The sequence below is a fragment of the Orcinus orca genome, chromosome 1, assembly GCF_937001465.1.
Source record: "Orcinus orca chromosome 1, mOrcOrc1.1, whole genome shotgun sequence".
Lineage (NCBI taxonomy): Eukaryota > Metazoa > Chordata > Mammalia > Artiodactyla > Delphinidae > Orcinus > Orcinus orca.
This window is the reverse complement of record NC_064559.1, coordinates 187,575,880-187,603,867: the sequence shown is the minus strand read 5'-3', so window position 1 is coordinate 187,603,867 and position 27,988 is coordinate 187,575,880. Positions and strand designations below refer to the sequence as shown.

Here is a 27,988-nt window from a genome sequence, read left to right as displayed (position 1 = left end):
GAGCATGTAAAATATGTTTTATTGTTCTTTAAAAGGGCTCAGGGTTTGGTTTTAAATCAGGCTGCACACCTTTCATCAGTCTGACATCTCCCTCACCATGTCAAACTGGCTTCAGCTAGCAATACTTCATTAAATCCAAAAGAAAAAAATGTTTAATTTTGAAGAAAATCCAGTTCTGAGAACAATTAACATTAGTCTGTAATTTAAAACAAAATGAGGGCTAATGTTTCATGTTGTTTTATATACCCTTCTCCTCATACAGAACCAGGAATGTAATTTTCCCAACTCAGGCAGGCACTGTTACTGGTGGATACTGCTCTCTCTCTCGCTCTCTCGCGCTCTCTCTCTCTCTCTCTCTCTCTCTCTCTCTCTCACACACACACACACACACACACACTCTCTCTCACACGCTCACTCTCCCTCTCTCTCTCTCTCCCCCTCCCTCCTTCCCTCCCTCCAAACAACAAAACTCAGAGCATGTCAAAGGAAAAAGGTTTGTTCTGGTATTGATCAAAACCCTTGGAGTCAACTGTCTATCTGAGCTTAGAGGGTATGCTGTTTTGATCTTGAGCCTATGTTAAAGGAATCTACTGTCAGGTTCTGAAATAAAGAATTTTGGATAGTACCATCATTTTTCACTTTAAAATCCTAGAAACAATTTCAAAAAGCATTATTTTGTTTTGTTTTCTGGGATGGGGGAGAAGAGAATCTACAGATTTTTATTTATTTAAAAATCAAAACAACTCGGCATAGGAAATAGGCAGTTCACATAGCCAGCCAACATCTGAGGTATCATCAGTGTGAAACAAGGTCCTGGTCCATTCCTACTGGCCTAGCTGATCCTAACAAAATGGGAAGTTTATGGCTCTGCACAGCAAATTCCAACAGGACAAGATGACCGTAAGACTTTATTCAAATCCTTAGAAGCAGAGCACTATTAATTATGTAATATTCAGCTGGAGAGTACAAGAGCCCCTGATGGTATCCTCCAACTTGCTTTGTCAATGCAGCCTGGTCACAACTGCAAAGGAGCAGCAAAATAGCTTTTCTAGATCAGTACATTGAACCCAGCAAAGAATCTGCAGAAATGATACTACACCACTGCACTAGCCACACAGTCCCTTTGCTACACAATGAGCTGCTCTATGTCTCTCTTCTACCCTATTATGGCCTGTGGACACATACTCACTAGGCATTGTTGGTTTTGAACCAGCAAAAAAATTTTTTTTTAATCTCACAAAGAACCTAGTAAGAAAATAACAAGGCAATCAGTGGTTAAACTGAACTGTACATATAGGGGGCATTTTGGGAAATACCCATTACAGGCATTTCTCAAGTCTAAAATATTGTGTCTTTGCTGCTACTCCTTTGACTGTTCCTGAAAATTCAGAGTACAAATAAGTCCTAAAATAAAAACTTTACACTAACAGCATTCTCTGACATCATTAGACAGAAAATCAGAGTAATGCTACAGCCCACAATTCTACAAGGTGTAGAAAGTGTGCTAATGCTCTGCCTGGACATATCTTTAGTGACGGCCTGGAGTACTCCCCTTCCGAAAACAACAATCTCTGGGACATCCACTTAGCTTCATTGGTTGGAAAAGAGATGAATTCGACTCTCAGCTAAGTTCTTTGAGAGACTCCTCTTAAAATGCCATTTCCCCACAAATTTATCAAAACAAAAAAGGCTCCTGGCTACTTTGCCTAATGTTGAATAGGGTTTTCAAGAAAAGAAACTAACATGAATACCCCATCATCAGTAAAGACTAAAAAACACCTGGATCATATACTATATACGCCACTGCCTTTTTTTGTTTTTTCTTTTTTTTGGTGTTTTTTTGTTTTGTTTTTTTTCCTAAAAGTGCCCAGGTGGGCTTAAGGCTGCCAGACTGCACGCACATCTACAGCAACATGGGCTTCTCCTATTTCACCTACAACTTGTATCAGGGGAAAAAAGAGGGATAGACGAAAGTGAGAAGAAGGGAAAAATACACCGTGCCTCCCCCCCCCCCCAAGAAAGAAAGAAATCCACAAAAGGGAGATCTATGTGCCAAGCATAATGGAAGAGTGTGCTCCCCAAACAGATGGTTCTGCAGAGGCTAATGTTCTGCTGGTTTTCCTTAGAGACCTATTTTGAGAAAGTTTAAAAAGACAGGAGATTTTGAAATAATTCAATCCTGGCAGAAATTCAAACTCCAACACTAGGAGCAAAATCATCCTTCACTAAATTAATCCTTTTTTTTCTTTCTCTTTTTCTTTTCTTAAACATTTTATTCACGTTATAGAGGGATATATTCTTGTTTGTTTGTTTTTTTCCAATCATTAGGAGAGTGGTTGAGGAGTACTGAATCCATCACTACTTTGATGACACAGTTAAGATTCCAGATTCACATTTCCAGGTACCAAGAGTTCCCTCTAAATGCCACGATCAAGTCAGCCTTCGTATACATTTCTTTCTACTGAACGCAGCAATGCCCATTGGTATCTCTGAAGCGTAATCGCATCTTAGGTCGGTATTTCTCCAGGTAAAGCAGCTGTTTGGAATTGAATGCTCCCCTTCTTTTTCTGAAAATACAAGAATGGCACACTTTATCATGTAAAAAAAGAGCTGCCTGATTCACTGAAAAGTGTATTTATGGCCTATGGCCTTTCTAACTCTACACAGCTGAAAACCAGCATATTTCCCATACAACATCACTTCTTAAGTGAAAGGGCTGAACTGAAACATGAACTTTCTGTGTGCCTTCCTAAAAGAAGAAATAGACAAATTTTCTTTGCTAACTCTCATTAGAGTTTATTAATCGTTTAATAAAGATCAGAATGGTTAATCCAGAGACATCTGACTATACTCTTCCCAATTAATATATTCTTCATATTAGAAATGGCAGCAAGTATTTAGGATAAATGAGGAAGTATTTATATGAAGCAGCAGACACAGATGGCATTCCTTGAAACATGTTATCTTCCTAGAGCTACCATACATTTCATGCCCTTTGTCACAAAGTCATTTTTTTATTTCTTTCTTTCTCTTTTCTTTTTAAGAAAAGGTTAGAAAGGGAAAGGGCAAGACAATAACTGCCAAAGAATTCTGGACAAAAAAAATAGCATGGCCTGTTATTCCAGACTGCTGTCAAGATTCTGTCTGGGCACTACCATCCTGATTCTGTGACTGAACAGGTCACTTAAGAATCCTAGGTGATTAACTGCTCCTCTATAGTTTCTTCCTTTCCTCTTTGTCACAGAGAGTTACATTTGGAAGGCATTTTGGACAGCCATTAAAAGAGGCACCACATCACTGAGACTCAGCTACCTAGCTATTCATTTTAAAGACTCCTAGATGTTCAAGTCATATACTGGACATATTCTACAATGCCCAAATTTGCCACCTAAATTAGAAAATCTTTAAATCTGGGAGCCAGTAGTGTTATTGTGAGTCTCTTTATCACTTGCCATTTTTGATATCTTCAAATAATATTTTAAGCCAAAGACAGCAAATTACCCTGTACTATGAATGGGTACTTTTTATAATTTCTTTCTCTTGTATGATTTTGCTTTGTGTGTTTTTTTAAAATTAATTAGTTATTTATTTGGCTGTGCCGGGTCTTAGTTGTGGCACGCAGGATCTTTGCTGAGGCATGCAGGATCTTTAGTTGAGGCATGAGAACTCTTAGTTATGGCAATGTGGGATCTAGTTCCCTGACCAGGGATCAAACCCGGGCCCCCTGCATTGGGAGCTCAGAGTCTTAGCCACTGGACCACCAGGGAAGTCCTGCTTTATGTGTTTCTGAACATAAAACTTCATACTCACTGTCTTATAAACTGAACTGCATCTTCGTACTTCATTCCACATTCAATCAAAGCAAGTGCGACCAGCACAGGTGCCCTGCAGAGATAAACTCATTTGTAAATAACCACAGGTCTTTGGAATTAAAGGATTTTTTAAAACCCAGGATTACTTATTACCAAAATTATGTAAAGCTTGAGCTTTCATTGTTCCTGTACACTAAAATATCTGATATTTTTCTACATAGTAAAAATATCTAAATCATTACAGCTTCTATGGTATTTTCTATTTTTAGTAAAGTACAAAATTCTAAACCTTTATTACAAGATCTTTACTCTTTAAAACATCATCACATTATATCTCAAATTTTCACATCATTTTATGTCACCAAAAATCCACTGATCTTTAACCATTATCATAGTAAATGACCAAATGGATTATCTTGAGTGTCTCAAAATTTTTGTTACAAATCAATTTTAATATCATCTCTTCATCAAGTACTAAAGAGGTGCTAGACTTCCTCAACAAAATCCTTTCCATGAGCTGGGAGAGTGGCAGAGAATTCGTAATTAGGAGTTGCTTTCTATATATATATTAATATAACAAAGGAAATGATGTTTTTAATAAGCCCATTATAAGGCACTAACTTTGGACTGACTACCTAACTAGGATAGCTATTAGTTTAAAAAACTGCCCCAAATCAGGATAAGGACTAGAGACGTCTGACCCTGAAGAACTGTACAACACTAAACTGCAAAAAAGGAAAATAGCGAACGAAAGGGTTGAGCAGAGGTAACAGCCTGAGTCACCACCACCTTGAGGCAACAGCAGCTTGCATTAATGTTTGGAGTCAAAGTGCACATTATAAATTGACATTTAATCTACTGTTGATGAGTGTTGCACCACCATTCCATGCAGTGCTCAAGGAAAAAGATTTTAAAATCAAAGTCAACTTTCATTCTCCATACATTTCCTTTCAAGAATTTAAGGTTCAACCATCTGCTCTTCATCTATTAACTTCCATTCATCTCAATCTAAAATTAATCATGTACAGATTCTTCAAATCTAAAATTATTTTAACTTTGTTGCCCATTTCAAACACCTAAAACTTTGATTACTGGAAATGGAGAAACTGAATTAAGACTGTATTTTTGGCTCAAAGATAATTACATTAAACCAGTTCCAAAACAACTTATGAACCACCACCCACTAAACCCAGACTCAGACAATGAAACATAAAAAGTTATTCTGAGAAATCATTACACCAGCTTTTGCTCTCGTTTCCTTTCCTTTCAGGCAACTTAATATTTAGCGTAATAAATGCAGTTTCTATCAAAGTGAAATTTTTGATAATGAATTCACAGACAAAAGGGGAAGAACTTACCTTCCCAGTCCTGCAACACAATGCACTGCAACACAGCAACCTGGCTCTTCACGAAATTTGGTTTTTAGTAGGTTTAGCCAATCGTCAACTATCTGATTAGGGGGTGGCGCTCCATCGTCAAAAGGCCAATCCTGGGAGGAAAAGGTCTTTTACATTAAATTGATATTTTCTCCAGAATTAACATCCTAATGCACAACAGCTGCATACACAGGGCAGGCCTAATTGCACTAACTGTTCTACATGTACCGATTTTTTTTTTAATAAATGTATGTATGTATGTATGTATTGCTGCATTGGGTCTTTGTTGCTGTGCGCGGGCTCTCTCTAGGTGCGGCAAGGGGGAGCTACTCTTTGTTGCAGTGCGTGGGCTTCTCGTTGCCGTGGCCTCCCCCGTTGCAGTGCATGGGCTCTAGGCTCACGGGCTTAAGTAGCTGTGGTGCGCAGGCTCAGTAGTTGTGGCACACGGGCTTAGTTGCTCCACGGCATGTGGGATCTTCCCAGACCAGGGCTCGAATCTGTGTCCCCTGCACTGGCAGGCAGATTCTCAACCACTGTACCACCAGGGAAGCCCCATGTACCTATACTTAACCACACAATTCTGATCACTTCTGAAAAATGATCCAAGATCAAAATTCAAGTGTGCCAACTTAGCCTTCTCAATGAAGCATACATAACCAGCAACATAAGCATCAAACTTTTTCTTTGGAAATATGTCTTATCACAAGAGTGATAAGAGGTTAGCATTCTTCAAATATTTTATCTGAATAGAACAGTAATTAGACATAATAGAGAAAACTAAAATTAAAACCAAGACAAAGTAAGAGAGGACACACCACCTGTCAATAAGATTTAGAAGTCCATTTTGGCAAAGTATACCAACTGGTATCTCATTGGTCTCTACGAATATAAATATTTTTGAGGATTATCCCCAAATAGCTCTAAGTTATGATGTCTTTTCTTTAAAGACTCTGATAAGTAATTTCCAACAGATCATAATAGAAACATACTACTATCTTTGTGCTTACATATGTATTTTTTTTAAAGTCAAGCAGCAAATATTTTTAAAGCTCAGCCTAAATTATACACACCCCATTTTACAAGTATAGTGCCACATGATATGATCCTGAGGAAATGAAAACCATTTTCTCAAGTATTCCCTTCTCTTTTTATATTCATTGATTTGGGTTGTTTTTCAATTAAGACCAACCCCATGTGCATTCACAATACAGGCAGGGATTTATCTTCCTTGTTACCTCGCACAAGGTCCTGAGAAACCAACACAAGTCATTTTGAAGAAAGGGGGGAAGGGACATTCACATATTGCATCATACCCTCTGTCCCATCTAACTTCAAGGACAGAAATGCAAAGACACTGGGAATTTTTTTTTTTAACAATACTATTCTAATGAGACTGGATAAGGACACTTTAAAATATTAGAGAAGGAAAAAGGGAAAAGTGACAGAGCACTAAATTGATTGTGCACTCATTACTGGCACCACTAGAACACTTCATGGAGCCCATTAGCCATGACAGCACATTATGTTTGTCAACTACGCCCCATAATTAAAGGGCTGTCAATGTTATCATTATAAATGTCACTACAAAGTTTAACTGTAAATAGCAGTAAAACTAGTAAGTACCTTAGTCAAGAGCTTACTTCCTCTAAGACTCCCTAAAATGCATCTAGTTAAGAAACAATAATATGAAACATGCTTCACTTACTCATACAAGCAGTTTCTATCCAAAAAAATCACTAAAGCAGTAATTTAGAAGCATCTGAACTTCAAACTGACATGGCTGAAACCACCATTAGTCTTTTCCAATGTGCTTCTGATTTACAAGAACATTGGTCAAAGGGTTGAAAGGTCTCACTTTGGGAATATCCTCTTATAAGGTGTTCCAAACCCTCTTCACCTAGCAAAAGTAAATTAGCAATCCAACTTAAACTAAAATTTCTGCCTAGGCATTAGGGAGAAGGGAGGGATGAATAGGTGGAGCACAGAAGATTTCTAGGGTCATGAAACGAATCTGTATGATACTATAGTGCTGGATACATGTCATTATGTATTAGTCAAAACCCCTAGAACATACAAGAGCAAACTCTGATGTAAATTATAGACTTTGGGTGATGATGATGTATCAGTGTAGGTTCATCAGTTGTAACAAGTGTACCACTCTGGCGGGGGATGTTGATTATGGGGGAAGCTATGCATGGGTAGGATCAGGGCAAATATGGGAAATCTCTGTACCTTCTGTTCAGTTGTGCTGTGAACCTAAAATTGCTCTAAAAAATAAAGTTTATTTAAAAAATTTAAAAAAAAATTCTGCCTAGGAAAAAAAAGAAATTCCAAGCTTAATTCTAAATATCCTTGGTTTTTTTCCAGCTTTAGTTAGACCTTTAATTTTATCTGATCACAGCTCTTTAAAACAAAACAAAAGCCTAGATTTAAAGGCCTGGAATAAATCCCAGATCTACCACTATCTTCTACAAACTACTTCAAGTTCTTTAGTTCATTTCTATTTCATAAAGGTGTTTACCAACATTACTGATTCAAACAGACTACGGTCAATCTGCAGTTCATTTTCTCACCCTGCCAACTGTCAAGACAAACTGATTTCTCATCTACTCTCTAAAGAACATACAATACAGGAAAAGGAACTTGTATTTGGTTTAATTTCAGAACTTAAAATTCTGTTTTTATTTTTTTAAACACAGGGCTACATTTTATACACGTTTATACTTATCCCCAGTGATTTCCAGCCAGGGGATCTTAAAGTCATTTAGAAATAGGAATGCAAGCAAAGTATTATTACCATGCCATACTATTAAAATACATTTTAAAAAACATAATGTTTGGCTATTTGATTTTTGTGTTTTCACCAATGTGGAAGTGAGGAAACTTTATGTATCAGATGTGAGACAACTGCCTTACCAACAGGACATTTATTTTCTTTGCATCAACTGCCTTCTCAACTACCAACCAATGCAGTAAAGACTACAGAACTAACTCTCAATAAAAAATAGGCACATAGGGGCTTCCCTGGTGGCGCAGTGGTTGACAGTCCGCCTGCCAATGCAGGGGACACGGGTTCGTGCCCCAGTCCAGGAAGATCCCACATGCCGTGGAGCGGCTGGGCCCGTGAGCCATGGCTGCTGAGCCTGCGCGTCCGGAGCCTGTGCTCCGCAATGGGAGAGGCCACAACAGTGAGAGGCCCACGTACCACGAAAAAAAAAAAAAAAAGAATGTCTGATGGAAACTACTTTCAGTTAGATTCAAACCAGTAGCCTTGAAACAAAAGCTAAATGTCACAGTAATTTCCTAGAGAAAAAAAATGAAATTTCCATTTTCTTGAAATAAGTGTGCACTAAATTTTGCCTTTTTTGTTGAAAATACTCTGCATCTGTGGACTTCAAGGGCATAAATGAACAAAACTGCCAATCCAAAGGAATTTTAACAGATTGCTATGATTACTGTATCTCCTGTAAGTTTAAAAAGCAAACTATGAGTGCCAAGTTTTAAAAATATCTATGTTTGAAAGGTACAAGTTGTTTGTAGTGAAAAATTAAAACACTACACACTCACTAGAACGTGGATTCCTTCTTTTTCAACTGGTGCTTTATCATATGTAGCATCACAAACTCGAACCAAAGTTGTCACTCCATACTTCTTAAGTTCCTTTAAAGAAAAACAAATATAAGGAAACTTGTTTTTAGAATCTGCAATGAAAGCTTTAAAAATATACTCTTATAAACTGAAACGAGACCTCATTCTCAGACAAAGATCAAAATCATTCTCGTTGTAACAACATATACAATAGACATTCTTGCATTCAAAGTGGAAGCATCAATAAGGCCCACCTTTGTAAGGGGCAATTTGGTAGCATTAATGCAAAAACTTTAAAAACACACACACACTTTGATCTAGAAATTCTACTTCTGGGAATTTATACTAAAGAAATAATTAAAGATATACACAAAGATTTAGGTACCAGCATGTTTAGCACAGGTTGTTTGGGATGGTATAAAGACAGAAACATTAATGGTCCAAAAACAGGTGAATGGTTAAAAAAGTATAGCACATCCATACAGAATACTATGACAGCTATAAAAATAATACTAAGGAGGTTGGGGGAAATTTTTCTAAAATACACAGTGTGATCCTATCTATATGTATATTTATAAATATATACATAAATACAGAAAAAACATCTAGACACCAGGTATTAACAGTATTTTTAAATTGTCTTTTGCTTATCTGTAACTTCTCATTTTTATGTACTAAGTACATATTGCTTTTTATAATTTAAAGAAACAAAAGCAATTTTGAAATTAAGATTAAATAGTGGTATTATATTACAAAGTCAAGTAACACACAATTACAGCCAGAAGTCTTGCTCCTTTAGAAGTTTTCCTACAGTAATGCCTAATCCAGTCACTAACTAACTTCAAGAGGCCACCGACATCTTTTTATAGCTGCAGGAGTCTATGACCAAGGAATCCACAGGCTGAAAATAGTATCATGTAATTCAGCCAGGCTTAAAGGTGACTGAACAACCTGAGGGCATACCGGCCTGGAATTAACTTGTACACTGTGTACACAAAGTTAAGAAGCTCAGAGAATTAAAAATATAAATAAGCAGAACAGTGATATCCTACAAGAAGTGTCCATCATCTGGTTATCTAAAGAGAAAGTTATTTTAATTGCTAAAGGACTTTATTATTCACAGAAACGCCTTCTCATAAAACAGACTCAGGAGAGTTGCTAATGTTATATAATGAGTCAGAAATTTTTAAAAATTTCAAAATACAAATAAAATCCCATTAAAGTGAACTCCACAGTAGCTGTTCATTGAAAGTTTCCAGTAGAAATTTTTTATGGTAAATATTTGTGACCTTCAGCAAGTCAAAACCTCTTCTGAACTCAGTTTTGCCATTTGTAAAGTGAGAGAGGTAGATTTAGAATCCCTAGGAGTTCATCGAGCTCTCTAAGTCTACTCCACAAATACATCAACAGAAATCATTGAGACTGAACATTCTGAGAATGATTAAAAAGCTTACATTCAAATGCCTGTTGAATAAAGTACAAAATGTTTCTCTACTACTACCAATAGAAAAAATGCAGGATCTGACATAAAAATGCTACCTATAATACCTTTCCTTCCCCTAAATTTCTGGACCCTTGAATAATGTGGTTCCTACTGCTAAGTAGTTCTAGGGTAGCTTTTCATCAAAAGTGGTTAGGGCATTTTAGGAAGAAATGGGTTTTAGTGTCAGAGATAGTTCTACCACATACTGTGTGCCTTCAGGCAAATTACTAAACCACTCTGAACCTCAGTTTCCTCATCTGTAAGGGAAATAATGGTACCTATACCTCATAGGGTTATTGTGAGGAGTAAATGATATAATGCATAAAACTGCTTATTGTAATGCTGGGTACGTACTAAGTATTCAATAAATGTTAATTAGCTTTATTATTGAAACTGTAACAAAAGAACTGCTAATAATGTTCAAAGGAAAAAACACAGTACTAGACAATCTCTCAGATCTCCTCAAATTCCATAAATGTTCTTTTAAAAATCTGTTTTAACTAATTCAACTCAATTCAAACAAAGACTGGTAAGATCCACAGGATCAGTATCATCCATACTCCAATCACAGAAATAAATGGCTTTGTGGTATAAGATTTCTTTAGAGTGGTGTTAATTTTTAACAGGATTTTACCTATAAATCAATCCAAAACGTAGACCATGCTACAATCTTACCTCTGTGAACTTGTTGAGGGTAGCGTTGGTAGGGTTGTGGGTTATCAGAAAACGCATGTTCTCATAGGAGATCTCCACAGGGGCTGGACGGTTCATTATGGCAAATAAAAAGTGTGAGCGTGCGTGTGTGAGTGTGATGGGGAAAATGAAAAAAAAAAATCAATAAATCTTGAAATGTTTCACAGCAGAAAACATTAAAAAGACCACTAAAATGCCTATTATCGATCAGTGTTTTCTCTATTCAACTTGTTTATTCTTTAGGAAGCTTCTCCCTTCAAGATAAGCAGAAGTATTTAGAATCCACTTGAATCCAAATTCAATTTGGGCCTCAATGTCTGCTGATGGATACCTTCGGACTCCAAAAAAATCCAACTACATACGAAACTTAAGCAGCCTTTACTACATTTAGGCACTAGTGAGACAAGTTAAAAGAGTAGGTCGCTTTTCACTTTTGTTTACTTGATGCTTAATTTTACTGGAGTCATTAAAAGATATATGCTTGCAATAAAAAAAAAAAAAAAAAGCCAACTATTTCTGAGGCCAGTCTCGGTGTCCAGAGTCTTCAAGGCAATGTTAATTATGGCACATAGAACCTCCAAGCTCACTTGTCAGCGGAAACGCTGTGCTGAGCCTGGCAGAAGTCTGCCCTCACGCTCAGAATCGCCATAAATGTGCAACGTATATTCCAACGAAAAACCTGGAGGAGACAATCATAAAGAAAATGAACTGGAGGTTGACAGCAAACACAATGCCCAAAAGTCAAGAATACATTCTTTATGAGCCCAAAGACATCTGAAATGGCACCACTTCTAAACTACTGCCATCTACCAAGAATAGGACAGAAGTACATACCAAGAGTATTAAAAGTCAGAGATTTAAGTTAAGTATGTCTTGGGACTTCCCTGCCTATCCAGTGGTTAAGACTCCGAGCTCTCAATGCAGGGGGCCTGGGTTCCATCCCTGGTCAGGGAACTAGATCCCACAAGCATGCTGCAACTAAGAGTGTGCATGCCACGACTAAGGAGCCCTCAAGCCACAGCTAAGGAGCCTGCCTGCCGCAACGAAGGAGCCCATGTGCCGCAACAAAGGAGACTGCCTGCCACAACTAAGACCCAGCGCAACCCAATAAATAAATAAAATAAAATAAATACTAAAAAAAATAAATAAAAGACACCGTGCTCCCACTGCCGGGGGGGCAGGTTTGATCCCTGGTAAGGAAATTAAGATCCCACATGCCGCATGCTGCAGCCAAAAAAAAAAGTTAAATATGTCTTCCTTTTTTCAAAACGAGGCTCAATAAAGTTCTATACTAATAAGATTATTTCTAACTCGTCATTTTAAAATGAATTTTTAAAATCATTTTAAATCATTTTTAAATGATTAAAAGATACTTAAAACTTCACTCCATGGACTCTTTTATAAAGTTCACATCAAATGATCTCCTTATTTGTCTGCTTTGATGTTAACTATCTTTGGTTAAAATTATATCTGTAAATGAAGGCTATTTACCAAAATTCCACTTTGAGGATTTAATTCTTTCAATCCAAAATATATGCATTGGCCCCATTTATGATATCAGTTCATAAAGTTCATATGATACCAGTTATCTTCTTTTCCTCACAACTCTAAGTAGTTTTTAACTACCTATGATGAATGAGGAAAGAGGATCAGAAAAGTGACTTGTCTAAGGTGAATGAATTAGCTAGGCCCAAATTCAGACTCTTCTGAAAAGTCCTGTATTTTTTCCCAAGGTACCACAATTCCAGCTGACTCAGCTAATATATAAATCCCATTCTCTCATTTCTAGTCCAATTTATCTTTTTATTATTTCTCACATCACTACCTCAAGAGTACAAAAGCATCCAAAGGTTAATGATTCACACAGCAGTCTCCTGCGCAAATATTATTCCTACCAAAACAAGGCAAGAAGAGAAGTGGCAGAATTTTTGAAACACAGTAATCTGTATAGCTGGCTCAGTCAGAGTGTCAACATAATCATAAGTTCCTCTGGAAATAGGGACGAGGTCTAAGTTCTTCTACTTGCCTCTTCCCTAAGCCACCAATAAATGCTTATTTAGAACTCTAAAAAAGATGACTGTAACCAGACAAATGAAAGATAATGACTGCAGAGGCACCTGCAGGAAGAAACTGCAAGAGGTAAGAACAAACCTAAGCCTCAAACTTTCAAGCCTAATCTTCTATCTTCAAGTCTTCTTTTTATGATATTCTTAATGGCATTTTATTTTGTAAATTATATACTTCTGATTATATTACCATAGACACAAGCTCAAAACTAAAACATTCCTAAAATATGAGAGACACAAGAAATTCAAAATGGCATTGTAAGAACTTCAATACCTCAGCATAATGAGTTATCCACTACAGTAAACACACAAAACTTCTACATTCAAACTAACAAAAACATAATACACACCATCACCCTTCCTAACTCATAATCTAACTCATAATTCTAACTGTAACCCTAAAACGCAGCCACTTTAGATCACACATTTCACAGAGTACTCCTTGTACAGTCAAGGAATTTTAAAGCTGGCAGAAACTTAAGAGATCAAATACACTGACCTTTAAAAAAAAAAGTTGCTGTTTGGGATCCAGAGAGATTACAAAAACTTAAGACCACACTGCTAATTAGCAGCAGATCAAGGACAAGAACCCAGGTCTTATTTTCCCTCCAATTTTGACTAATGGAGGTATCCACATATTTTTCAAGTCATAATCTTATTCATGACAGTGTAACTTTTCTTCAAATATTTGGTTGGATGTTCATTTGCAACTCTGTGACCTTATAATAAGGGGAGAAAAGACTATTAAAATAACTACTCAAAGAACAATGGTTTGCGTGCAATGCAGAGCAAAACACAAGGAAATTCTAACCTGTTTGAATCCCTTCGGTTTAATGCTGTTATGGCAGCTAATATGTGTGTCAGCTGAGAAAGGCACTGAAAGACCAGCATTGTAGTGACAGCCAGGCTTAAAAGGTTACAGCTCTAGCATTAAGTTTTCTACCCAGTCATCAGTGTTTGTCTTCTCAGAAAACAGAACAACCTTTATCCCATCTTATTCCTCCAAGCTCAGTTTGGAAGGACCACTACCAGGGAGAAGGATAACTTATTATTAAATTTTCAATTCCTTTTTTTTTTTTGGCTGCACAGCTTACAGTATCTTAGTTCCCTGACCACGGATCGAACACAGACCCCGGCAGTGAAAGCACAGAGTCCTAACCACTGGACCACCAGGGAATTCCCAGATTTTCAATTCTTAATACCATACTGAGATCTCCAGCAAAGGAATTTCTGCCAAATGAAACACTATGTTCTATCAGTGTTCACAGATGCATGATAAAAGCAAGCTTCTGTTCCTTCCCCCTCCCCCAGGAGTTCAACTACACATTAACAGTTAAATGTTCTTGCACCTGTCAATTCAGATAAACTAATGTTAGTTTCTGTGACACCCATAAGAATGCAAAGCAAACAGTCTGTATAAAAAAATCATAAACAACCTACCACAGCTGGAAAGTACTCAACAGTTACAGAGCCATACATTTTAGCATAAACTCAGCACCTGTATACCTTACTGGAAAACTTTTTTCTGAAGTTTTCTCTCTGGCATTGATTCTGCTCTACCTACTCAAGTAAAAATTGATTTTTACTTTAATTTACCAGATGATGGAAGAGGCTGGTACTTGACACATAACAGTGATCAAATTCAAATACGCATCCAAATATTCTCTCCACCCTTTATCTTTTATAGAATCTAACTTTTAAAATGTTGAATTGGGGAATTTCCATTTCCTAGGCAACATTTCCATTTTTAACAAAAGAATATGACTTCACTGAAGAATTAGAAAACGATGGTCTGTGACAGAGAAATCCTTTTAAATTAAAGAGGGAAGAGGAAAAGATAAAGAAGAATAAAGAAAGGGGGCTGGAAGAAGAACAAGCAAGCAGAGGTCTACCAAGCTAAGACAGTGCACTGCCAGTAAGACTAAGTCAATAACACAACAGAGACTACTTAAAACTCTGAAGAGGGGTATGTTACAAGTTTAAATATCCACTGTCAATGCTCAACTGCTAACATCTACCTAGATGAGAACCAAAAGCCAAAATGCATGTAATAATACAATACCCATCACTTAATCATGGCACAATGTTAAAACGGAAAACCATGGAGAGGTTAAAAAGAATAAAACACCTATATAAACTGATACGGGAAGATGGCTAAGAGATACTAATAAGTGAAAAAAGCAAGGTACACGATAATATAAACAGTAGATATAGAAATATTTGTGAGTACTTAGTATGTTTTCACTCAGGCCAGGAGCATGATTTACAATATATACCTTCTAAACAGTTACTGTTTTTTTCCCATGTACACTTATTACCTTAATTTCTTTAATTTTTTTTAATCTTTTTTTTTTTTTTTTGGCTGCACCATGTGGCATGCAGGATCTTAGTTCCCCGACCAGGGATCGAACCCACACCCCCGGCATTGGAAATGCAGAGTCTTAACCACTGGACAGCCAGAGAAGTCCCCTTAATTTTTAATTCTAGGGTGATAAAGAACCTACAATGATTTACAATTTAATTACATCCTTAACAGTGCTATAACCACTGGATTACAAAGAGCCTCAAAAGGGCTAGTCCTTCTGTCCCTGGCAAGCCTGTACCTACACATTTCCAGAAAGACAGCTTTCTTCTTTGTTAAAGATACTAAATTATGGAGTAAAATTCAGATCCTGCTTTGGCAACTGTAATTCTAAGTTCAAATATAAATATAGAGAATTCAAGGGCATGAACGAACTTTACAAAATCAGCCCCATTTAATGTAACCCACACTTACTGGGCATCCTTTTAAAAATCCTGTCAAGCCACTCACAACAAGCTTTCCACTGAAATCACTTCTATTTACAAATTAAAGTGATGATGCAAAAACCCTCTAATTTGATAGGTTATGCCAGTATTCACCAAATTAAAAACAGTACATTATAAGTAAATGTACAAAAGAACTCTAGATCTTAGAAAATAAAATCTAAAAGCAAAGGTCTGAGGAACAAGTAAGTATACATTTACTGTTTACTTTTCTTGCCAGAAATTCTACAGGAAGTCATGCAAATTTGAGTCAGCGTGGTTTCTACAAGCAGACAACATGAAAGCATAATATGGTATACAAGACTAACACCTTGCAACAATTTTTTCCTAAGACAAATTAATTTCACCTCATTGAAGACACCTGCATTTCCCTTAAGTATGAATAATCTGTCAACAGTAAAGAATTCATTCTCATGAAGGACTAGACACTGCAATTTGGCCAGTTAAGAATGTATAAATGCAAATATTTATTGGATACATAATATATACCATATATTCTTATATGGGCAGCAAGAGCAGTAAACAAACAAAAATTCCTGTCAGGATGGATCTTATATTTTAGCAGGAAGAAAAAGACAAATAAAACATGCAACTGCTATGGAGAAAAATGCAAAGCAGGGGAATCTGCAGTGTCAGAAGGGAGAGGGGATTCCACTTTTAAATAAGGCTAGCAGGAAACGCCTCAATGAAAAAAGTGACCTTTTATCCTAGTCCTGGGGTTTTGAGCCAAATAGATATTTGAGGAAGCATTCTAGGCAGAGGGATTAGCTCTTGCAAAGGTTATGAGGTGGGGCCATGCTTGGAGTGTTCTAGGAACAGCAAGGGGGCCAGTGCTACTGGAGCAGATAAGGCAAGGGAATGAATAGGGTCAGAGAAATAAAAAGAGAGGCTTACAGGCCAACAGAAGTATTTGGCTTTTACTCAGAGAAAAATAAGAGGTTTCAAGCAAGAGTGACAACCAATGTTTAAAAGGATCACTCTAGATGCTATATGGAGACAGATTATGAGTAGTAAGGGTGGAAGCAGGGAAATCCGGTAGGAACTTGATGCTATAATCTAGGAGACAGATAATGGTAGCTTGGGCCAAAGCAGTAGCAGTAGAGAGGATATGAATCAGTTTCAAGATGTACCTTGAGGTGGAACCCAAAAAGATTTGTCCACAGACTGGATATGGGGTCTGTGGGGGAAAAAAACTCAAGGCCCTGAGTAACTGTTAATAACTCACAGAAGGCTGACCGAATATTCACAGACTATTCAGACAACAGACCATAAAATCTTCACAACCATCAAGAAAGAAAAGCAAGGAAATTCCTCTTTAAAGTACTACTGTATCTACTGCATTTTGACCATTTGAGATTAAGACTTGTAAACTAAAGAAAACTCAACATTGCTAATTAAACACTCATCTTCTGGGGCTTCTATGGTGGCACAGTGGTTAAGAGTCCGCCTGCTGGGGCTTCCCTGGTGGCGCAGTGGTTGAGAATCTGCCTGCTAATGCTGGGGACATGGGTTCGAGCCTTGGTCTGGGAAGATCCCACATGCCACGGAGCAACTAGGCCCGTGAGCCACAACTACTGAGCCTGCGCGTCTGGAGCCTGTGCTCCTCAACAACAGAGGCCGCGACAGTCAGAGGCCCGCGCACCGCGATGAAGACTGGCCCCCGCTTGCCACAACTAGAGAAAGCCCTCGCACAGAAACGAAGACCCAACACAGCCAAAAATAAATAAATAAATAAATTTATTTTTTAAAAAAAGAAAAAAAAAAGAGTCCGCCTGCCAATGCAGGGGACACGGGTTCAAGCCGGGAAGATCCCACATGCCGCGGAGCAACTAAGCCCGTGCACCACAACTGCTGAGCCTGCGCTCTAGAGCCCGTGAGCCACAACTACTGAGCCAATGTGCCACAACTGCTGAAGCCCGCGCGCCTAGAGGCCCTGCTCCACAACGAGAAGCCCCCGCAATGAGAAGCCCCCGCACCACAATGAAGAGTAGCCTCCGCTCGCCACAACTAGAGAATATCGACAGGCAGCAACGAAGACCCAAGGCAGCCATAAATAAATAAATAAATAAATTTATTTTTAAAAAAACAAAAAGCCATTCATCTTCTGGGTGAGGGACTGGGCGAAGCAGGTGAAGGGGATTGAAAGGTACAAACTTCCCATTATAAAATAAGTCATAGGGATGTAATATACAGCATAAGGTATATAGTTGATAATATTGTAATAAGTTTTTACGGTGACAGATGGTTACTAGACTTATAGACATGATCATTTCACAATGTACTTAAATGCCTAATCACTATGTTGTACACCTGAAACTAACATATTGCACCAACTAAATTTCAATTAAAAAAAAAACCTCATCTCCTGGTTAACTGATCTTAAATTGGAAATTTTTACTTTCATACCTACTCCCAACTCATCAGAGCCCTGTCGAAATAAGAGCTCTACTCTCTGTACTACTTATCTTTGTTCATCCTCTCTATTGTTGCATTTATCAAACTAAAAGTGAATACACCTGGCTCCTTGAACTTAGACCATTCAAATTAATGTTAGTTCCCGTCCCCTACTGACTACAGTCCCGGGGAATTGATAAGGAAAGAGGTATCATTAAATTCTACAGAAATTATGATCCAAAATATCTGTAAACAAGCTAAAAATAGCAACACACTTCTTACTGCTAAAAAAAGTTTCAGAGTTACTCCCTTGGTTATTCCCACTTTTCTACTTCCTCATTTAAGGAGGGAACTTGAGAATCAAGTTCCAGTACACAAATCAATAATCAGTTCTATAAAAAGAAAGCATGACCTTGATAGTGGGAAAATATCTGAACACTTCAGAACCAGCAGGACATACATGGCCTGCCACTCAGAAAGGAAAGGAAAGCAATTAACCAACAGATCACACCTGCTTCTGAGAACAGTGACAGTTATTTTCTGAAGTCCCGTGGGCTCTGTTCCCACTCAAATGAAAAGGGAGTGGTTTTCAAATTTGTATGTACCCTGGCAATTAGAAGTAGTTGTCATTTTCTGGTAATTCCTACCTCTTCAAATAACTGTAAGACAAAAATTGCATTAAATATTTTCACGCCATACTTCAAAATATTTACTTTTCAATTTTGTACTCCATTGTTCCTCTAAAGATTTAGCAACTCTCCAGCTGAAACTCTTTGTCCAAATGTTATTTTTCCTTTCAGAAATAAAATTTAAATGAAGATAACAGCACTATGGCCAATTTTCACTTTTTCTAAAAAATTATTTCAATACCAGTAAAAACATTAAAAATCCTAACACCATTCTAGTATGGAACATTATATTATTGTTTTCAGTGAATCTTTTAAAAATTAAGTTAAATAGCTCTATTAAATTGATTCTATTCATTCATATTTCCATTTCCAAGGAAAGGTATCATGAGGACTACCCTCTCCACGTGCTTTTTGTTTAAAGACTTCAGTTTATGTACATTTCAAGACTCCCAAGCCTCTTTATTATAAAGTTTAAGCACCTTCTTTTCCTAAAAAACCGTGGTAACCTCCTTCATACTATAGAGAACTATCTCAAATTCAGCTGCATTCCCATAAAATTAAATCCTAATATTTGTTTTCTTCTTTCCCTCCATCCTTCTTTCTTTAATCTCAAAAGGATAAATAATTTTCCTGGAGAACAATTTCAGTCTCAATCATTTTACTTTAGTTTCCAACATCACTATACGTACACTAACTCAAGAACCACTGAATTATTTCATTAATAAGGAAATGTATTTGAGATTCTGAATTTCAATTGTAATAAAGCAAACTCAGTAGTAAAAATCCAAAAGGACACCCGAATTCACCCTGTCAAAACCACTTTGAAATGTTTTCTGAACTATATCAGGACAGTTAGAATGACTGTAACAGCTGCAAGTTCCCTGAGGTTGCAAAATAGATACTTGGGAAAAGGTTATTTGAATCACCTTTCAAAATAACCTACAGCACAGGAGCAGCATGCAAAGCAAAAACTTCCAAGCTATTGTTAGCATTATTTAAAATGTATGTTTCAGAACTTAGCAGTTTATGGGTCAGCTTAACTCTTTCATTTCCCCATTTTGTCTAACATATTGAGCATATTTAAAGGTCCTGTTCAAGTATCCACCACCAAAAGAGGGGAAGGAAGCTCTCTATGTACAGGATATGGAATAAAAACATTCCAAATTACACCTTGTCAGCATAAATTCTTTTGTTTGAGCCCCAGAAATTTTTCTGCTGTTAGGGCATTTTGGTCCAAGTTTCCCCTAAGTAAGTTACACTTCACTTCCTCTCCTAAACTTGTTTCTTAAAAATCACATTATACTTCACAGCCATCTCTCTGTGCACTGAGTATTAGTACAAGATAAACAGACAAGAACCCAAATAATTCAATTTGGAGAGGCTGGTGGCCTTTTAAAATATGCTGTCTACCCACTAACTGAATTGCCCAGTAATGACTTGATGTTTATTCTCATAAAATACAACATTCAAAAGTCTTTAGAAACCATACAGTGAAAGCAGTTGTTTCACATTACATATGAATGTGAAGTAAAAATGGTGAAATACCTCTATAATTCCATGTCAAGGGGTGATTATTCTTTGGTCACCAGCTTAGTTCAACATGGATTCACTTTCCTTCTCTTCTCACTTAAAGAATGCAAAATTTAGAGGCTTCCCTGGTGGCGCAGTGGTTGAGAATCTGCCTGCCAACGCAGGGGACAAGGGTTCGAGCCCTGGTCTGGAAAGATCCCACATGCCGCGGAGCAACTAGGTCCGTGAGCCACAACTACTGAGCCTGCACGTCTGGAGCCTGTGCTCCGCAACAAGAGATGCCGCCATAGTGAGAGGCCCGCGCACCGCGATGAAGACTGGCCCCCGCTTGCCGCAACCAGAGAAAGCCCTCGCACAGAAACGAAGACCCAACACAGCAATAAATAAATAAATAAGTGGGGGAAAAAAGAATACAAACTTTAATCTTTCATGTCCTCTTCCTCAAAATGCTTACTGAGATGCAGGACAATATACCAGCTCTGAATGATACTAAAACTCAGCCCATCTAATCTTAAAACAAGCATTTGTGGAGCTCTCTTTGCATACCATATAATCACCATCCAGGATCAAGAACCTAAAAGAATCAATATGGGTGAAAAATATTTGATGATGAGCATTAAAATTTCATTATTAATGCTACATACTTTGAAGACACAAAATAAGCATGAGTAGAATGGAGTAGGATTAATTAAGACTTCTGAGGAAAGGTAAAATTTTTATGACAAGACTAATAGAAATAGAGACAGGCCATGGTAGCATGACTCGAGAAAGGAGCTAAGTCTTCGGTTAGATAGCTCTGAGGAGGCCTTGACCATGCTGAGAATTTTAGACCAATTCAAATGCAATAAAAGCTCTTAGGAATTTTAAAAGTAGAGTAGTAGTAACTCTTTGCTCACTGAGAGAAAACAAGTATTGCCATATTGGTGAGCATCTTCTGATCTACTGAGCTGCTCCATAATTACCAGCAAGCTTCACAAAAATAGCCTCTCAGCTTACTAAAACCTACCTGATTGCTGAATTCTTTTTCCTAGTAAATAGATACAAGTTTAACTAAATTCTGCTTGGTGATGACCTCCAAATGAATATCTCATCTCACCTGAAAAACAATTCAGAGTTTAGGCTATGACTTAAATTTGATGTGCTCTTCATCCAGAAAGATCTAAATTATTTGAATAATTTAAACCAATCACCAAAAGGAAACTTGTTTGTAACCACACATGCAGAATGAAGAATGTCACTACAATCTATTGTTTCTCCATCATATCCTTCTCAATTTGCTGACAAATCCTGCTGATGACTCATATCCTTCTGTACTAACCAGTCACTCTGTTCCCTCATGACAGGCTTTTCACCAATAATGGAAAGAAGGAAACACACCAATTTGTTTTGCTATTAAAAATAGTAAATATCAACATATGTATATAAATCCAATCTACAAAGACTGTGGTGGTACAACCTAGTGAATCTCAAAACGAAAAGACTAGAAAAAGGCAGACTTGATTGTGAATTTGAATTCTTGTCAAACAATACATTAGTTAAGAGCCAACATTTTTGACCACTGCGGAAATAAAAATATAAAGTAATTTATCTGATCTGCTAAAGCAAATATATCATGTGCGCATTTTATGCCAAAAGAATTAACATTTTCTGAGAAGAATGAAATTTCAACCCAAAAATACATGAAAGGAATTAAATTCTCTAAAAGGAAAGAGGGTTCTAACGGTCAAAATATTTTTTCAAAACAGGCTCAACTAGCAAAGAAAGGGTCACAGAAAAGCTTAATCTAAAAATTCTCTACAGTTTAAAAAAGAATGTTGTAAAATGTAAATTTATATTTAAATGATGAAATTTAGTTTCTAGATCACTTAAAATGGAGTGGATGCTGTGTTACAGAATCCGCAGGTAAGAAATCAGTGTAGGCAAACAAAAAACATTTGTATTCAAATCACATAAAAACTGTTGGTATAATCTGTCAACCCCTTGTAGCCATTCTTCTGGCAGAGTTTATGCCCTGTAAGTCTATACTGATTGATCGGGGAAAACCACCTCAACATGTGCAGGAGAAAGGTTATTTTCTCATCTGGGTCCTAGTAACTCCACAGGGTAACTGTGGAAAGTGGACAGAGCCTGCAGTACTGTGCAGCTTCTCTCATGGAGGTGTCAGAGTAGTGACAGTTTCTGGTTTAGCCTAGACCCCTACAACTCCATGGAGCAAAAGATTCAGATACAATATCCACTTGAGCTCTACGCCAAGCAATCCTGTAAGGTTTCAAGTCTCAACAGAGTGGCCAGGAAGTCAAAGGAGCTAGAGAACGTGGTTCAGTCAGTACAATGAAGAATAACCAGAGAAAGCTATCAGACACCTCTGTATATATATACTAGTTCTGAAGCTGAAAATGGATAGAAGACTCTTCTAATACTCCAGATTAGCAGATTCAAATCACCATTTCCCAAGTAATTTTAATCGGTGGCATCCACTGTTCATTTAACAAACGCAAGATACAAAATTATTGAAACTGTAACATCAAGGACTCTTGCTTTACAAACTTCGAGAATAATCATCAGTTTCTATCTAACCCAACTAGTATCTTGAAAAAAATCTCAAAGCAGCAACATCCCCCAAAGAGCAAAAAAAGTAACTGAGGTATCCTTTAAAAAAAAAAAAAAAAAAGAAAACTAACTAAAAACTAAATTTCAAGCAAAAAAAAGGCGATTTCTTTAACATCTACTAATTCCTACATAATCCCCTGTAAAATGACTACAGTTAACTGGGGAGGAAAAAAAAAAATGGCTAGAGACTTAAGTACTTTAAGCCCCAAAGGGAAAAAATTTTTTTAATCCACTGCCATCTATTTACTGATACTCTTTAACTAGGATTCAGCAACTGATCCCTAAACCAATTTTCTTATCTGTAAACTTGGAAGAATGCCACTTACTCACTCCCAGGGTTATTATGAATTTAAAATGATATGATTCGTGATTTAGCACACAGAAGATTCTTAAGATGGTAATGTTGAATCCTAAAGCATAATGTTGGACTTCATAAGTACTCCAAGACCTCAAAATCTCTAACTACTACCCTAATTCAATAAACATAACTAAGTCTTCTATGTTAAAACTATGGGTCCTGATTTCCAGTTGCTCAAAATTTGTAAAGATCACCAACTTCTACAAGTAGTACAGCCTATGAGATATCACTTAAAGAGACCAACCTCACTTAGGCTTCCCTCTAACTTGTTTCACTCTTCCAAGAGCAACAGCTAACAATTTATGTACTGCTCATCTGCATCTTATTTGTAAATGCTTTTTCTAGAGGCTTCACTGATTACCAATCCGACATTCCAACAAAAAAGGAACAGTACAGTCAAACCCTATAAAATAAATCTCCATTCAATTTCAACTTCAGGTCTCAAAACCATAAAGTGTTCAGTAACTACCTCATATAGAAATGTCATCTTTAAAAGACAAAGTGAATAAAAAGTTGCATCTTAAGAAAAATAAATGTTTTTCCTTGTTCACACAAATGTCTTTTCAAGTAAAACATAAATATGGGGCTTTCAGACTTTTTAAGAAACTACGTGCAAAAACATTCAAACATTTACTCTTCCCTAGTGCCACCAAAGTTCAATGATGTTGTAAATGGTTTCTGCCTATAAATTTGGTTCGTTCAAATTAAATATCACTTGCCTGACTCATGGAGGGAGTGGTCTGACTTTTGCTGTTCTGAGTCAGAATATACCAGGTTCAGCAGTTCTAAAAAATTTTTCATTTATACAGGTGGTCTAAAATGCTAGTAGCCTTTTCCAGCTACTAAATATAAGAAACTGTTGCATTAGTAGAAGTCTTAGTGATAATAATACTTTGAGTCTGTAGTTCAATTTATAATTAACAAAGTGCTTTCATATATATTTTCTCACTTGATCTTCAAAATCTCCTGAGGTAAAAATCCCACAAAGCTGAAGAGAAAGACTTTCACAAAGAAGTGACAACTTCTGGTTGACTCTTATCCCCATTAATACACTCTTCTTCTTTCCCCCAAAATAAAAAAAAAAAAACATTTAAAAGGCTGCTGGGTTTCTTTAATCAGACTTTCCTCTCCCAGACATATCCCAGGTGCCTCATAAGAAGACTCTTGTCTCAAAGCACCCTAAGGCCCCAAGAGAGTTCCAAGGCAGAATCTCCACCCACATAAAAGCCTAGCCTAACTTAGGCCCCAAAGAGCCTCAAGTCAGCATCTCCTAAATGATCTCCTTGCCTCCAGCCATTCAGTCTTCTGAATTACCTTCAACATCTCTCATCTGTACAAGCTGCTAGGTCACGGTGTGGATGAGAAACCTCAAAGAGAGACAACCTAGCGAGGGTAGTTGACGGTATAGTGGAAAAATCAAAGACTTTGGAGTCAGACTGACCTGGGTTTTTAATCCAGCTGGGACAAGTTACTTCACCTCTTTGAGTCTCTATATCTTCTCATCTCATCACTGTAAGTCAATGAGGGCTCATCACTGTATCCCTAACGTCTGGCAAATAGAAACCACTCAACGTGTGCCAAATGAATGCAAATGAGGACACCTACCACCTTTTAATAGTAGCTGTGAGAACTGAATGAGAGTATAAAAACACCTGGTACATAGGAGGAACTTAATACTAATTAATCTGGTCCCCCACCAAACAGTATCAATACTATTCACTGTTTCTGAAAGCAGAGAGCATGCTAGTGATGCAGAAAAGGACACTGTAAGAAAAATATAATTTCTGACTTCTAATTACACACCAATGTTTTTGCTTGTAATTCTATCGCGTCTAGTACCAAAAGGACCACGCTACTCTTTGCTTGTATTGAAAAGACTCCCAACTTCTAAGAGACTTCCCACCATTACAGTATAAAATCCGTATCAAGGTACTCTTCATCAAGAACCTCTACTTTGGGCTTCCCTGGTGGCGCAGTGGTTAAGAATCCGCCTCCCAATGCAGGGACCATAAGTTCGAGCCCTGGTCTAGGAAGATTCCACACGCCTCAGAGCAACTAAGTCCATGCGCCACAACTACTGAGCCTGCGCTCTAGAGACCACGAGCCACAACTACTGAGCCCGCGTGCTGCAACTACTGAAGCCCACGCACCTAGAGCCCATGCTCCACAACAAGAGAAACCACTGCAATGAGAAGCCCACGCACCGCAACAAAGAGTAGCCCACACCCCGCAACTAGAGAAAAGCCCGCGTGCAGCAACGAAGAATGCAGCCAAAAATAAATAAATGTATTAAAAAAAATAATGTGTCATTCTGAAGCCTTAATTTCCTTTTGCACCTTGAATAAGGCATAATTTCACTCACTTCCTGTCTGAAACTACTCTGTAATACAGAGGAAGGGAGCCAGTAACCACCATATTTAATCCAGCAATGGCTACAGTTTGGTGACTCCATAAAGACAAGCATTTGCTGAATGCCTACAATGATGCTAGAACTGCTAGATACTTTATACATTTCTTGAAAAATTCCAGAAAATAATAAGCTAGCCTATGGTTCTTCTTTATCATCAACATATTACACCATTATTATTATCATTATTACTACTTCTTAAAATCTTCTCTCCAGAAGGGTAGGAAAGAGCTAAAACCTAAAAAACATTTCTTAAATTTACCTAACAATAGAATACCTCTCACCTGAAAAACTAGCAATACTTTACAAGAGTCTGTGCAATACACAAATTTGTTTTAGTTAGCTCTCAGAACCCCAGACTAGGGTGGAATGCCAATCATATGCTTGAAAAATTTGGAAATTCATGTCCATGTCATGAAATATGGGGGGGGGGTCACAGAGCCAGAAGATGGTAGTGCCACTGGAACAGACTTCTGTACCCTCTCCTCATACTTGAACCCAAGGACCCAGGGACAAGATGCTCCAGGAAAGAACTCCCTAACCCAGGACACCCGGGTTCACTATGGCCGTAGAGAACAATCAGGGAGAGCCTCCAGGAAGCCGGCTCACAGACTGAACAGTCGCAGGCACACACACCTCCACACTCCCTCATCTGCCGTTCACCTTCTCCCCAACCTCTCTCACTCTGCACTCAGGTTCTCCCCCCCACCACTCTACCTCGGGCACGAGAAACTCTCCCTCCCCCACTTACTCTCCCCATTTACCCCACTCTCCCATGCACACTCCTACTCCCCACACTCACTCGTTCCCACACGCTCCCCCTCACTCTCCCCTACACTCGGCCACACTCGCTCTCCTCCCACCCTCCTGACACTGTCCCCCCTACCGCCCCCCACTCTCACTCCCCCTCACTCTCCTCTACACACACACACACACACAGACTGCCCCCAACTCCCCCCATCCACACTTTCTCCCCCCATGCTCTCTCTCCCCCCACATGCACACTAGCCCTGTCCCCAACTCACACTCTCGCCCTCACGCACGCACATCGCCCCCCCCACTCAACATTCTTGCACACAACACTAGTCCCTCCCCCTCCCACACGCGCGATCCCCCCACCCTGCTCACCCACCCTCGCTCTCCACGCTTCCCGGCGGCGCTCCCCCCGCCCCCGGCCCCGGCCCGGCCCTCCTTCCGGGGACGTGTCTCGGGCCTGCACTAATGGCTGCGGCGCCTCCCGCCCTCCCCTGCCCCGAGGCCCCGGGAGCCAGAGCGGGGGCCGCCCGGGAGCAGCGCACTCACGCTGGCGAGCTGGGGACTGGGCATTGAAGTCCGGCGGCGGCGGGAGCGAGGAGGCGCCTCTCTCCTCAGTCACCTCGGCGGCGGCGGCGGCGGCGGTAGCGGTGGCGGCGACGGCTCCCCCCCAGCCTCGGCGCGCGACACCCGGCCCGGCCCGGCGGCGGCGGCGCGTGTCCACGAGTCCGTCTTGCTGCTGCTGCTGCTGCGGCCGCCGCTGCGTCTCCGGCTGCCGCCGCTGTCCCCGCTGCCGCCGCTGCCCTGTGGCGTCGCCTCGCGCCGTGCCCGGCCGCCGCTGCCGCTCCAGCCGCTACCGGACGGACGACGGTTACAGCCCGGCCGATCGCGCCGCCGCCACCACCGCTGCGCGCGCAGCCGGAACCAGCTCCCGCCGCCGCCCCTCAGGGGGCGCTGCGGGGCGCGGCGCGCGCGCCCTCCGGCCCGCCCCCCGCGCCCGCTGACTGGCTGTCGGGCCGGCTCGGGGCGGTGGGGCCCGCCCACCTGCCCCGCGGGGCGCTGACCCACTGCCCTCGGCGCCTCCCCCGCTCCTCCTCGTGGTTCGTTCCGCTCAGCACTCCTGGCTGCGGAAGGCGCGTCCATGTGACCGGGGAGGGGGTGGGCAGAACCTGGCCTGGGTGTCCTTCACCCACGCCGCGGCCCGCCCATCCGCACCTGGACTGGGCCAGAGCCCGAGGCCGTGGGGTGACCGTCAAGGTCGAAGGGCCTTTTCCCGCGGCCGGGCCGTGAGGCCTGAGGCCAGATCCTGATGGGACAAGGCGGCGACCGAGCCCTTTGCTCGGGGATTTCCAGCCCAGAAGTGAGAACCCGGGCAGCTCAGTTCTTGGCTGCCCTTTCCCGAGGCCCCAGATAAATGGCGTGTGCGTCTGCAATAGCGAAGGATATTTCTGTGTCTCCCTACCCTTACTCCCCGACCGCGCGCC

General features: G+C 39.4%; 1 protein-coding gene across 5 annotated transcripts; it reads right to left on the bottom strand.

Annotated features, from left to right (window-relative positions):
• PTP4A2 (protein tyrosine phosphatase 4A2) lies at positions 1-27,662 on the bottom strand. Of its 5 annotated transcripts, none has more exons than XM_004266537.4 (6): positions 27,054-27,423; positions 10,935-11,631; positions 8,756-8,848; positions 5,171-5,301; positions 3,811-3,885; positions 1-2,567 (listed from the first exon to the last, which is right to left on the bottom strand). In XM_004266537.4, the coding sequence occupies exons 2-6, from the start codon at positions 11,028-11,030 to the stop codon at positions 2,459-2,461; spliced, it is 504 nt and encodes a 167-aa protein (XP_004266585.1). In that variant the 5' UTR covers positions 11,031-11,631; positions 27,054-27,423; the 3' UTR covers positions 1-2,458. The 5 variants fall into 5 exon arrangements, with proteins under 5 accessions (XP_004266585.1, XP_033278196.1, XP_049570378.1 ...); XM_033422305.2 differs by lacking the exon at positions 27,054-27,423 and adding an exon at positions 18,729-18,837; XM_049714421.1 differs by lacking the exons at positions 1-2,567; positions 3,811-3,885; positions 5,171-5,301; positions 8,756-8,848 and adding an exon at positions 18,729-18,876 and having other exon boundaries at positions 11,084-11,631; positions 27,054-27,662.
• Between the last annotated feature and the right edge of the window lie 326 nt (positions 27,663-27,988).